We start from the raw sequence: 13,482 nt of genomic DNA on the forward strand, positions 1-13,482 counted from the left end.
CTGAGCAGGGAGCTCAATGTGGGGCTTGATCCCAGGACCCTGGGATCATGACCTGAGCTGAAGGCAGATGCTTAACTGACTGAGCTACCCAGGCATCCCTTAACTACAGTTTCTTATGTTTGTTTTTTTTTTTAATTTATTCGAGACAGAGAGATAGAGAGAGAAAGAGAAGGGATGGATAGATGGAGAGGGAGAGAGGGAATCTCAAGCAGACTCGCTGCAAACTTGGAGCCCGACTCAGACCTGATCCCACCACAAGACCATGACCTGAGCCACAATCAAGAGTTGGACGCTTAACTGACTGAGCCACTGAGGCACCCCTCTTACAGCTTTTATTGTGTCTTTTTCATTATATAGTGCAGGCAGGACCATGTGACTTGCTCTTCTCTCTTGATTTCTTATACTTAAATCCATTTTTATTTTTTAAATTTATCCTTATTTTTTATTTTTTAAAGATTTTATTTATCTGACAGAGAGACAGCCAGCGAGACAGGGAACACAAGCAGGGGGAGTGGGAGAGGAAGAAGCAGGCTCCCAGCAGAGGAGGATTCTGGGATCATGACCAGAGCTGAAGGCAGACGCTTAACAACTGAGCCACTGAGGCCCCCCTAAATTTATTTATTTTTAAAATATTTTATTTATTTGAGAGAGAGAGAGACTGAAAAAGAACACACAAGTGGGGGGAGTGGCAGAGACAGAAGCAGGCTTCCAGCTGAGCGGAAACCTGATGGGCACACCCATGATCCCCAAGATCATGACCTGAGCCAAAGTCAGATGCTTAACTGACTGAGCCACCCAGGCGCCCCAACTTACATATCTTTCAAGAAAGACTGGGGGAAAATTGAAAAGGCCAGCAGTGACAAAAATACTTTCAATACTCCTTTGCCCAGTCACTGTCCTTCCACACCAAAGAACATCTGGAAAACATCCGCACATCCTTTGGCGTTTAAAAACTGATACAGCTGACCAAAGTCCATGTGATTTCCTCTGGCTCCATTAACACTGAACATTTTTTCTTCAAAACCTGAAAATTTTCTCTGTCTTTCTATTTCGTCATTTGTACCATCATAAGGGATGTCTTCTCGATGGCGAATTAAAATTCTCTTCCAGTTTAATTTTCTGAGTCTGAAAAGAAATTTTCAAAGTAGACATATTGAAAATGTGTTTTGTCTTCTAGAGCATTGAAAACAGAAGTTATAAAACAGACTTATCAATGCCTTTTCCCAGAAATAAAAAGATTTACTTTTTATCTCATAGGGATTTATTTTAATCAAATAAGATGGTGGTCACGATCCTATCCCCAAACTCATTTATTGCTACTGCCTCATATCAACATTTTAGAAATGTGGAAATTGCTGTATCTCAAACTCTCAAAGGGATTTCTTAGAAACTCATTTAGGATGCCAGCAAAGAAATGAGAAGATGAGAAACCACTTTGTTTCACAAGGTATGCACAGCTTATCATATCGCTAAGAAGAATCAGATCCATGGAAATGGAGGGGATCATAACATCTTGGACAGGGGCGCAATTAAACAGCTATTTACAGAACATCTCCTATGTGCATTACGTCAGGGAAGCGGGTGATGCTGATCATATGTGAGTTCTGTTTTATCCATTGACTTGAGACTGAATCCCCATAAGGTACAACCCCAGGGACATACTAATTTCCACATCTCTAGTATCTTGTTTACTGCTAAAATTATTGACATAGCATACAACATTTGTGAAAGCAAACCTTGACCAGAATTCTTCACAGGCGCTTTGTGGGCCTTCCACACAAACAACACCAGGTTTCCCAGGCATGCTAAATCCAGATAGGGAAAGCTCCTTTGCCCACTCTAGAATATTCTTTCTTTTCCACTTGCTATAGATGTGATGGCTATAGATCCATAGTCTTGTAAGAATGAGATCAATTGGCTGGAGTGTACTTCCTGGAGCAGGGGAAGGTGTGGTGTCTCTGCTGATATAGCCAGAAGCATGTTCTCTAACCCACTCTGTGGCATTCAATATACAGACATCTCCGAGACAATTCTTTTGCAGGTATGTGGTCAGATCTGTGTTCAGCTGAGTCTGCTGGGATCTACTTAGTGATACTGATCTGATGGAAAACATATGGGATAAAAAAATTAAATCCATTTTCTTGGAACAGAAAACAAACTTAAGCATTGCTTCTATTCTCAGGTTGATTTTAACCTTTGATATTGGCCAATTTCTGTAACATACCTGACAGTAATTTCAGGCAGGACTTCAGGGTATTTAAAGGGAAGAATACAGGCCAGAGAGAACATCACCTGATTAAAAAAAAAAAAAAGAAAGAAAAAAAAAAAAAAAGAAGAACAAGAAGAAAATGACCTAAGTGGTGTTTTAAGTCTTGACAGGGTTCAGTTCTTCTAAAAGCAAACTGAATTACCAACTGAATTACCATTGCTTCTTCAGATACATCCAGGTTCACATTGATAGTAAAGTAAACTTTCGAAGATCGTCCCTCCATTGTCCTCTTTTCAATACAATCTTTCAGTTCTGCTAAAGCCAGCTGGTCATTCACTATGAGCTCGTTCTCACCAGGGAACATACTGGCTAGCAGGTCTAACTCAGAGAGCTGGGCCTCTGCCTGTTCAATCTCCATCACTTTTGGATATCTGTAAATTTCTAAGGAGATAAGGATAAGAGAGATAATTTACAAATACAATCAATAGACCAATATAGGTCCTTATTGAAAGTGTGTTTGGTTTCTTCATAAAATGTGAAATTAAACAGATTTACTAAGTATCCAAACTATGGGCCAATCCAGTGAAAGCCATAAAACTCTAATAATAACCAGGCATCACATTCCTCTGTTTCTGGACAGTCGACCTGGAATCTTGAGCTACCACAATGAACAATTTCACTGAAATAAACTAATTATGTAGTCAAAAGCCATATCAACGATATAGCCAGGAGAGAGGTTATGACTGGCTATTTTGGAAACCTAGAATGAACAGAATAAGTAAGAGAGTTAGTTTTGTGGATAGTTAATACTTTTCTCTTAATATTAGTGTTTATTAGTTTTTAAAAAGCAGAAGAATGTGAAGAAGAGAAAAGATGCTAACAATCCCATAGCTCAAGTAACCTCTGTTAACATTAAAAAAAAAAAGTACTAGGTTATAAAATTTAAGTGGGAGAAGGTTAAAAATGAAGGTAAAGTTTCAGCGGATGATCTCTTCCCCTACCCGCCTTAGTCTCCCATCCAAGGTGAAGAGTTTAGGTGTTACAGAAACAAAAAATATTTTAGGCATTATACATTTACATAAACGGAAAATATATGGTGGTATAATGTTTTAGTATATGTAAAGAGTGAGATATATAATCAAAATGTATCCATACGGATCACATAAACATATCTTTTTCCCCACCTCTTCCCCTCCAAATATGTCAAAGGTCTATTCACTGTCAGTACATAGTGATTTATCTCATTCTTTCTAGTGGTTGACTGTCATACTGAATCATGTTGATATGTCATAATTTATTGCATTCTTTGCCTATTCATGGGCACTTGGGTTGTTTCCATACTTTTGCTATTATGAACATTTCTTTAATATAAGTTTTTTTCATACATACAGTTTGGCAAACTTAATACTGTATTCTCAAGGATAAGTTTGTAGAGGTGGCTTATTGGGTCAATAGGTACAACATTTTAGATTTTGGTAGATATTGCCAGGCTGCCTTCCAAAAGTTGCCATGCTGAAATTTAAGTTTTACATAGCCCTCCCCCCTTTTATTTTTATTAATTTTATTAATTTAAAAAAATATTTTATTTATTTATTTGAAAGAGAGAGAAAGGGCACATGAGCAGGGGGAGGGGGGCAGAAGGAGAGGGAGAAGCAGACTCCCCACTGAGCGGGGAGCCCAACTTGGGGCTTGATCCCAGGACCCTGAGACCATGACCTGAGCCGAAGGCAGATATCCAACTGACTGAGCCACTCAGGCACCCAGCCCCTCTCACCGACCCCCCCCCCCAATTCTTAATACATAATCTTTTTATGGTGTTTTGTGTCTGTGTGTACCATTCATGAGTTTTTAAGTAGGCATGCATATTCATCAACTTCTGCTTTCATGGCTTCTGGCTTTGGAAAGTCTTCTCCATTCCAGGGTTATAAAGGTTACCGAGATGCTAATCAAGTAGGATTTTTTTTTTTAGATAAATTAATTCAATTTGCAAGAAAAAGCATGGGAACTTCTGATAAAATATGGAGGCTGTTTCCTTTCTCTGTGACCCCATTAAAATGAGAATAAAGGATAAATTCTCAAAGACAAAAGGAAAGGAAATAACAAAAGTTATCAACAAAATTTTGGAAGGTGAAAAGGGGTAAATGAATTATAACTAACTTATATTTCAGCTTTCTTCCCTCTATTAACTGCTTCGTCAGGTGGGTGGGGGAGCTGCAGAACTCAGGAAGGCTCAGGAACCAGCACCAGGTACCCTAGAAAGCAGCAACGTAGTGTGCAGTAGAAAACATGAATTTGTTGAAAGTCTTGAGTCTAGAGTCTAGACTTAACTAGACTCTAGCTTAGGATTTCTCAATCTTGGCACTATTGATATTTCAGACCAGATAATTCTGTGTGTGTGTGTGTGTGTGTGTGTGTGTGTGTGTGTGTGTGTGTAGGGGGCAACCTCTGCTTTTAGTTATTGTATTTAGACAACTTACATTTAATGCAATTATTGATATGTTTGGACTTAAGTCACCTATTTCATTTTGTTTGTTTTCTGTTTTCCATTTCTTTGTTTTCTTTCTTTTACCTGCTTCTCCCTCTGCCCCTGCTTGTGCTTGCTCTCTCTCTCAAAAATACATAAATAAAAATTTAAAAAAAAAGTTTTAGAAAGTCTTGATTTCCCCCTTCATTCCTGAGGATATTTTTACTGGATATGACATTTTAGGTTGACAATTCTTTATTTTCAGCACTTGAAAAATATCATGCCTCTTCATTTTGGCCCCCATAGTTTCTGATGAGAAATACTCTCTTATTTGAAACTTATAAATACTCTCTTATTTGAAACTTATAGCAAAGGTTCATTTCTTGCTTGCTTTCAAGATCCTTTCTTTGTCTTTAGTTTTCATAGGATTGACTATGATGTGTCTTCATGTGAATTTCTTTGGGTTTTTTGTGCTTGACATTCATTTAATTTCTTGAATCTGTTTATGCCTTTTGACAAATCTGAGAAAATTTCAACCATCATTTCTTCAAATACTTTTTCAGCTCACCCCCCCCCCTTCCAGAATGACATGTTAGATCTTTTGTTATAGTCCCATTCTTAAAACTCTGTTTGTTCATTTATTTTTGGCCTCTTTCTCTCCACTGTTCAGACTGGATAATTTCTATTGTTGTATCTTCCAGTTAACTGATCCTTTCCTCTGTCCCCCACCTTCTGTTCCTGAGTCCATCTACTGTGTTTTTAATTTTGGTTATTGCAATTTTCAGTTCTATCATTTCCATTTGGTTCTTCTTTATATCTTCTATTTCTTTACTGGGACTCTCTTTTTTTTTTTTTTTTTTTTTTAATTTGCTTGAAGTGTGTTTATAATTGCTTACTGAAAAATTTTTAAGGTAGTTTTTTTTTTTTTTTTTTTAAGGACTTCATTTATTTGACAGAGAGACATACAGTGAGAGAGGGAACACAAGCAGGGGGAGTGCAAGAGGGAGAAGCAGGCTCCCCGCTGAACAGGGAGCCCAATGCAGGGCTCAATCTCAGGACCCTGGGATCATGACCTGAGCCGAAGGCAGACACTTAACTGACTGAGCCACCCAGGCACCCAAGATAGGTATCTTTTTTTAAGTTTTATTTATTTAAGTAATCTCTACATCCAACGTGGGGATTGAACCCATGACCCTGAGATCAAGAATCACATGCTCCTCTGACTGAGCCAGCCAGGTGCCCCCAAGATAGGTGTTTTAAAATCTTTGTCAGGGGCACCTGGCTGGCTCAGTAGGAAGAGCATGCAACTTCCTGATCTTTGTCGTGAGTTCAAGTACCATGTTGGGTCTATAGTGATTACTTAAAAATAAAATTAAAAAAAATAAAATAAAATCTTTGTCAGATAATTCTACCATCTCTGTCATCCTGGCATTGGCATCTATTTTATTGTCTTTTTTATTTAGTTTGAGATTTTTTTCCTTGTTTTTGGTATAATGATTTTTTTTTTACTGAAATCTGAACATTTTAAGTATTATGAGACTCTGAATATTACTAAAATCTTCCATTTTAGCACACTTTTCCTGATACCCTGCTTCAGAAGGGAGAAAAAAGGGGGGCTTATGGCTGGGGAGGGTGGAAGTGCCTCCTTATTGTTACCCACGTGGCCTCCACTAACACCATGTTGATGGGCCACTTTGTTAATGCTAGGTGTTGGTGAATGTTGGACTCCCCACTAGACTTCTTGGGTATCTCTCCAGCAAGGTAAAGGAGCGATGCCTTGTTATTGCAGCATCAGAGTGGAAACACAGGCTCCCCATGTAGTCTGATATGGATCTGACATGGGTCTGACACTAAACTCTGGTCCTCATTATCACTAGGCAGAGAGGAAAGTCCCAGATACCTATTCAGATTTTTTTGATACCATCCTAACAAGAAGTGGGCATTGAAATGCTTATTACAGCTCAGTGAAGGTGGAATCTAGGCTCCCTTTGCTGGTGTGGTAGGGGAGGAGCCACAGTGTTTTCTTTGGTATTTGCCTGGTGTAGATAAAGCATTTATTATCCAACTGTTTTCCATCTTGCTCAGCTGCACATTTCTTGGTATTTTAGCCAGAGAGAACAGGGTTTTTTGAAGCTTTACAATTTTCTTTTTTGGTTTGTACCCTTGGTATTTCTGGATTGCTGCTTCTTTAATCAAGTCTCGGATATTTGAGGCAAAAAAAAAATACCCAGGGAAGTTACCACTGTGTCCTTCCTTGGGTCCCAAGGTCCGTAGTTGGTCTGCCTTCCCCTTCACTTTTCAGAGTCTTTTGTGTTTGTTTTATACATAGCGTCTAGAATCTTTAGTTGTACTTAGCACGACAAATTAGGAAAAATACATCTACTCTGTTGTTCCAAAAGTGGAAGTCCCCCTACACAATATTTTTAACTTACTGAATTAGTGTGCATGTGCAAACACACACACACACAAAGATGGTTAACATCTGGTAATTGTTATAGAAGAAAGAGTTGGTATAAGGAAAGCTGATCTAAAGATTCCAATTCTGTGAAGCTGATCTAAGGGAAAAAAAGTCAGTATGTAAAAATGGTATTTATAAGGATGTTCATTGCTTATTATTTATAATAAAAAATCAGACATGACCTAAATGTTCAACAATAGATTAAATAAATATATATATCTGAACAGAATATTATGAGATCATTAAAAATATATATTAACACTGATATTCATGATACAACAGTTACTTAAAAAAGTAGACTGTAGAATATAAATAGGTATGATCATATTATTCATTGTTATATTATTACATACATGAAAAAAGTCAGAAAGAGAATTCACCAAATTAGTTTGTTAAATGTGGGTAGAAGGAAGAAGAGAAGGACAAATTTGTATGCTTCTATATGTTTGAAGTTTCAGGATTAGTATGTAGTCCTTCTGAATTCAGAAAAAAACAAGAGTTACAGATCTGAAAAGAAAAACAGAGCTCAGTCCCTTTGCTCTAAAGGAAACAGGCTTACCTTCTCAAAGAGAATTTACTCTGTGAAATCAAACACCATTATCTTGGCTAATGGCGTCTTCATGGAATTCCTTCTCATCTTTGGGTAACTGTTTATTGAGTAACTACTGTATGTAGAGTTTCATCCTTCATTCCTTCCTGGAGCTTTCTATTTAGTTTGAGGATCAGGATGTATTATCTGGTAAGATAAAGAACAATGAAGATAAAAAAGGCTAAGTGTTAAATGACTAGTATAGGCATTATTTTTGGGATTAAAAGGAGCACATGATCAATGAAATGGGCTATCAGGAAAGATTTAAGGAAGGAGACAGGATCTGAGTTGAACCTCTTTTCTAGTTTTTTTTTTTTTTAAGTTTTATTTATTTAAGTAATCTCTACACCCAATGTGGGGCTCGAACTCACGAACCTGAGATCAAGAGTTGCATGCTATTCTGACAGAGCCAGCAAAGTGACCCTGAGTTGAGCCTTAAAGATAGGCTAAGACTTAGACAAGTGGAGAAGGAAGCATAGCTGGGAGAGAAGAAAGGTCTGTAAGACAGGAAAACACAAGAAAAATAGTATAGACTTGAACCTGTCCCTTCCTCACAACCTGAGTACAAAGGTCTAATTCAGGGGCTCATTATTTGGACCATTTTCTCTTACGCTAGTTACTTTTTGTTTGTTCCCTAAATACATTCTTGGTCCTTCTTTTCCCTGCTCTAGACTCTGGAAAACTGACCTCTGCAGCCTATACCACCCCCCTCTTCTTTCTTGTGGTTAGTTTCAGCTAATGCTCTGGCAGGAAGGGGGAGAATGGGAGGAGAAAGAAGCCAGGGTATTTCTTCACCACACTTCCTGTTTTGGTGGGATTCTGGCTACGGCCATGACCCTCAAGACCATAGCTTTTGTGGGCAGTCCTTCTTCCTCAACTCCAGCAACTCTTCCAGGCCTAGGTGCCTAGGGGCACCTCTGTAAACAGTCCCTCCATCAAGCAGTTTCTTCAAAATTTCAAAGTTGAGTGTGTATCTATTTTCTTCTAGAACCTTTACTCCTCTTACCTGGACTCTGCCTCCATCATCTCATGCTCCATATTGTATGTACATATCGTATGCAGTGTCTAACAAAGGTCTACCAAGACATGCAAGAGAGCACCAACTACTTATTAGGAAAATGTTCACATAATTCGTGATTGGGTAACAATGTTGCAGTCTGAGAGGAGGAGTGGGGGTGTGTTAGGTTTCCCTCAGTTGAAGGCAAACTAGCTGAAGACCCTGACAGCTATTTAGTGGAGTGAATTTATCCCAGTTCATGATCTGGCTGTTAGTTTCACAAACTGGTAGCACAAAATGCCAGCACATTCAGAGTGGATCCAATTCAAAAAGGCTGCCTTGGATGATTCATTATCAAGCCCTCTAAGAACATGTCCTCCCTTTATTACATCTTCTTTATTCCATCCAATATAGTTGGATTGTTTAATATTAGAATATGGTATTTAGTCAACAATTTAGCTAGTTCACTGTATGGTAGTTTTAAAGAATAAAAAAAGTTCTTCTACTTAAATAGAGATGTACATTAGTCACAACTGACCGATTAATAACTGTATTGGGTCCTGTCAAAAACACATCAAGGGTTATGAGAATGACTAAATGTGGTGGGGTGTTGAGTTCATTACGATTAACTGGATAGGAATCAGGAAAATATGAAGCACTCTTGTACACATTGGGCTGTCTCCACAGATCAGAGTATAAATCAATGCCAACAAGTCATTCCTAATCCCAGTGCTTTTTCAACTAAAGTCATTGAAACATTGTTTATCAAGGTGTCAGTGCTATGCTGGGAAAAAAAAACTACACAAAGTATTTTGTCCTTAAATAAGTTCTTGAAATGCTGAACGACACAAGGTTTAACAGGTTTCTTTAGGGTGACCGTGAGCCATCCCATTGTCCCGACTAGTATTTATCTTAGACAAAATAACACCATTTGGACAATAAATTATGTGGGCACACTTTTTGTGTGTGGCTTCTCAAAGTCTTTGTTGTTAGATTCCCATATGGATTGTGAATTTCTAGGAAGTTTTAGTATGCTAAGTATCTCAAACCTATTTAACCCCAGATTTTTTCCCCCCTAGACTTAATATTAGCTCTCTTCTACACAGAACAGATCAGGAATCCCTGCTTTGTCATCTAGCCACCCTAAGATAAGTAGTTTAAATATTATCAATGCTACCCATCATCTTTGAGTTCTTTTCAAAAACTGTTAGAACTGCAAACACTTCTCCCTTCTTTAAACACAATGTTTTCTTTACTAACCAGTCACTTCATATTATTTTATATCCTATTTCCATTTGACATCCTCACTTATGCATTTGCTCTGTTATTAAAAAAAATATTCATGTAAGTATTCAAAATCCCTGAACTCATTGGAATTCCATGAATATATTTTCTAGTCTTTTTTAAAGTTGAGGTTAGATAGTTATTAGAGGTTATTAGATGATTAGATGGTTATTAGAGGAAGTGAATTTATCGTATTTTTATCATAGTGCTTTAAGTATGTGCTCTGCTACTTAAACTGCCAATGTGCACTTAACAATTGTGTGACCTTAGGCAGGTGGCTAAATTTCTCTGTGCCTCAGTCTCCCCATCTCCAAAATGGGAATGATAGGGTTGCTGTGAGGATTAAATGATAATGTGTGGAAGGTGCTTTAAACAGTGCCAGGCAACAGAGTAAGTATTATAAAAATGTGTCTTGAGCATCTATCGTGTGTCAAGCATTGTCCTTGGTACCAAGACTATAACAATGAACAAAAGTCACACACAAAAAATGCCTTTTCCAGGAAAGAAGAACAGCAGGTGCAAAGGCCTTGTGGCAGGGAAGTGCTAGCCCAGGTGCCGGAGCAGACTAAGCCTGGCACAAGATTTTAGGAGACAACATTAGAGGAGAAATGTGGGGCAGTTTATGTTAGGACTCAGAGGGCATGGCCAGGACTTTGGATTTTATTCTAAATGATATGGAAGGCCACTGCAGGGGTTTGACTTACTTATGGAGAGGCCCAGATCTGATGCTGTGAAATGTGCAGGGGAATGAGGATGAAAGGTGGGGGACGAGGGAGGCACTACAATGACTTGGGGAGAGATGACAGTGGCTTGGATTAGGATGTGGTAGTCCAGGTGGGGAGCAACATTCGAGTTCTGGACATACAGAAAAAGTAAAACCAACAGGATTTATATATGTGATATGGAAGAATGAATCCAAGGCATTAAGAAACTGGAAGGATGGATGTGGCATTTAGGTAGGGAAGATGGTGGACACCTGAAGCTGGGTTTTAGAAATACTACGTAATGAAGTACCTATTAAGACACCTACTCAGTAGAGATGTTCAGAAGACAGCTGGATATACAGTTATGCAGCTTATGAGGTACCCGGCATGTTTGTTGTCACCGAGTAAATGAAGTTGGGAGCAAGTCCCACTGAGTTCCGAGGTCTGGAAGATGAAATAGAGCCAGCAAAGAAGTTTGGGGCCAAGCGACCCGTGTGAGAACAACTATGGGAGTGATGTTACAGTCATATCATTTATTGTCCAAATATTTTCATAGATAAGAATTCAATGCCAAAAAAACACTTGAAGAGAATTTTCGGACTCAAGATTTCAGTGAACGCTGTACGAACGTAGAATGAAAATTGTATTTCCTAAGTGGAATCATTCTTTTTCCTCGCAGATTTTTATTTTACAGAGCAGAGCGGGTCCAAGCAGCACAAGACCTGATACCCGGCAAGTTGCAGGGGACCACGACCGAAACCTTGTGCGCAGGCGCCGTCGCCCCTAACAACTGACTGAGCCTGGGGGTGGGGGTGGGGGTGGTGGTGAGGGTGGGAAGGGAGGGTCTGTCTGAGGGCGGGGTCAAGAAGGGCTGAAGCCGGCTCTAACCAATGAGCAGTGTGTAGCGCGCGGGAAGGCGGGGCCACGACGCCGCCAAGTTCCCGGAGGGATAAACGGGCCTCTGCCACAGGGGAAATCCCCGGTTCCGGTGGGCAGCAGTAGACTGAAGACTCACCTGGAGCCATGAACCCCCTCGGTGCTGAAACCCTGGATTTTCTGGCTGCACGGACAGCTCAGGTCTCATCTACAGGGAGCGTCAGAGTTCCAGCACTAGGCAATCCGAAGCCTACAAACCACTCCAGCGACGCGGCCTAGGGGAAGTGAGGCAACGCCCTACCGGTTTGGCGCATGCGTCCGCGCGGGGGCTACACGCTCCGGAAGCGCATTGGTCGTGATTGGTTGGTCTTCGCAGGTGCTCGGCGGCTGGAATTCTTGGCAATGCACTTCTCAGTCGCAGAGTTCAAATTCCACTCTATTGGCATTTCCCAGCTACAGTCACGGAGAAGTATTAGACGGCACTGTTTCCTGGATTAAGGAATGGTCCATTAAAGTAACGCTCCTTAAATTCAAACATGCGTAGGAATCGTTCCGTTTTATGTAGCGTGGTATTCAGTAGTAGGAGTGGCGTTCTCTGTTCTGCTGATACCTTGCCACGCAATAGGGATGCTTCTGGCCCCTAAATAGTAAGGCCTTAGAGAGAGGTGAGCCTGGATGGTGGTCGTGGAGACTTTAGGAAATATCGTGTTATTGTATAGAAATTTATCTCTGATAATAAAAGGACAGTTTAAAGGCGACTCCACCATGAGAGTAATTTTTTTCCTCACAATCTAAATACAGGTAATGCACTTTTTTCTTTATGTTACATATTCATTTTAGAAATCTCAAGATTTTTTTGTGGACATATTCATTGGCATAAGGTATCAAACTTGCACAACTTTTTTATGAAAATAAGATTAATACCTATGTTTTCATAGCTGCATCTTTGACTTGGTGCTTTGTGGGCATTTTTCAATGTCATTAATCAATTTTTCTCCAACTTTTTTTAAATTAAGATTTTATTTATTTATTTGAGAGACAGAGAGCACAAGCGGGGGGAGCGGCAGGCAGAGGGAGAAGCAGGCTTCCCTCGGAGCAGGAAGCCCAATATGGGGCTGGAGCCCAGGACCCTGGGATCATGACCCTAGCCAAAGGCAGACACTTATCCGAGCCACCCAGGACCCCTTTTCTCCAGTTTTTATGAGAAATTTCAAGCATGCAGTAAAGTTGAGAGAATTTTGCTGTGAAGTAGTGGAGTGACTCTAAAGTGAGGAAAAAAAGAAGGGGGCGATTTTGCTCCTCAGGGGACATTCGGTAATGTCTGAAAACATTGAGTTGGCACAACTGGAGGGGTGCTTCTGGCATCTAATGGATAGGGTCCAAGGATGCTGCTCAACTTTCTGCAATGCTGAAGACATCCCCCCTCAACAAAGAACTTGCTGGTTAAACTGTCCATAGTGCTGAGGTTAAGAAACTAATACTATCATGATTCTAGGCACTACTGTAACATTTTATTCTACCAGCTTTGTCATATATCTAATCCATTCAACAATCCATGTTTTGATGCATTTCAAAGCAATTGCAGACATTAGCATAATTTTCTCTAAGTACTTCAGCGTGCATAACATTAAGATGCAAATGTTTGACTTTTTATTTTGAGGTAAAAATGAAATGCACATCTTAAATGTATATTTGCTGAGTTTTGACAAACGCATACACCTGTGTAGCTCATCAACATTTAGAAGGCTATTGGGCAGAATTAGGAGAGCTGCGTGAAACGTAAATGTTACCCTCCTAGCCAGCCTTCAGATGTAATGTGAATAAGGTAACCCATCCAGGAGACTCCAATACTCTGACCATCACCAGGTACCCACGCTTCCGAAGCATTTAAACAACCCCAT

The 13,482-nt window shown here is 39.7% G+C and overlaps 1 protein-coding gene across 2 annotated transcripts; it reads right to left on the reverse strand.

Moving 5' to 3' along the window:
• Positions 1–413: 413 nt before the first annotated feature.
• On the reverse strand, positions 414–12,036 carry RWDD2B (RWD domain containing 2B). 2 transcript variants are annotated; one of them, XM_057306542.1, is made up of 5 exons: positions 11,721–12,036; positions 2,424–2,650; positions 2,225–2,292; positions 1,737–2,099; positions 414–1,125 (listed from the first exon to the last, which is right to left on the reverse strand). In XM_057306542.1, the coding sequence occupies exons 1-5, from the start codon at positions 11,728–11,730 to the stop codon at positions 891–893; spliced, it is 903 nt and encodes a 300-aa protein (XP_057162525.1). In that variant the 5' UTR covers positions 11,731–12,036; the 3' UTR covers positions 414–890. The 2 variants fall into 2 exon arrangements, with proteins under 2 accessions (XP_057162525.1, XP_057162526.1); XM_057306543.1 differs by lacking the exon at positions 11,721–12,036 and adding an exon at positions 7,691–7,865.
• Positions 12,037–13,482: the final 1,446 nt, after the last annotated feature.

The sequence above is a fragment of the Ursus arctos genome, unplaced genomic scaffold (assembly GCF_023065955.2).
Source record: "Ursus arctos isolate Adak ecotype North America unplaced genomic scaffold, UrsArc2.0 scaffold_4, whole genome shotgun sequence".
NCBI classification, from domain to species: Eukaryota; Metazoa; Chordata; class Mammalia; order Carnivora; family Ursidae; genus Ursus; species Ursus arctos.

Bases quoted from the DNA above. Each gene is read 5' to 3' on its own strand.
- RWDD2B (XM_057306542.1), bottom strand. The intron at 2,293-2,423 runs GTAATTCAGTTG...TTTTTTAATCAG, and splicing joins ATGTATCTGAAGAAGCAATG to GTGATGTTCTCTCTGGCCTG. The intron at 1,126-1,736 runs GTTTGCTTTCAC...ATTTCTTTTCAG, and splicing joins TGTGAAGAATTCTGGTCAAG to ACTCAGAAAATTAAACTGGA.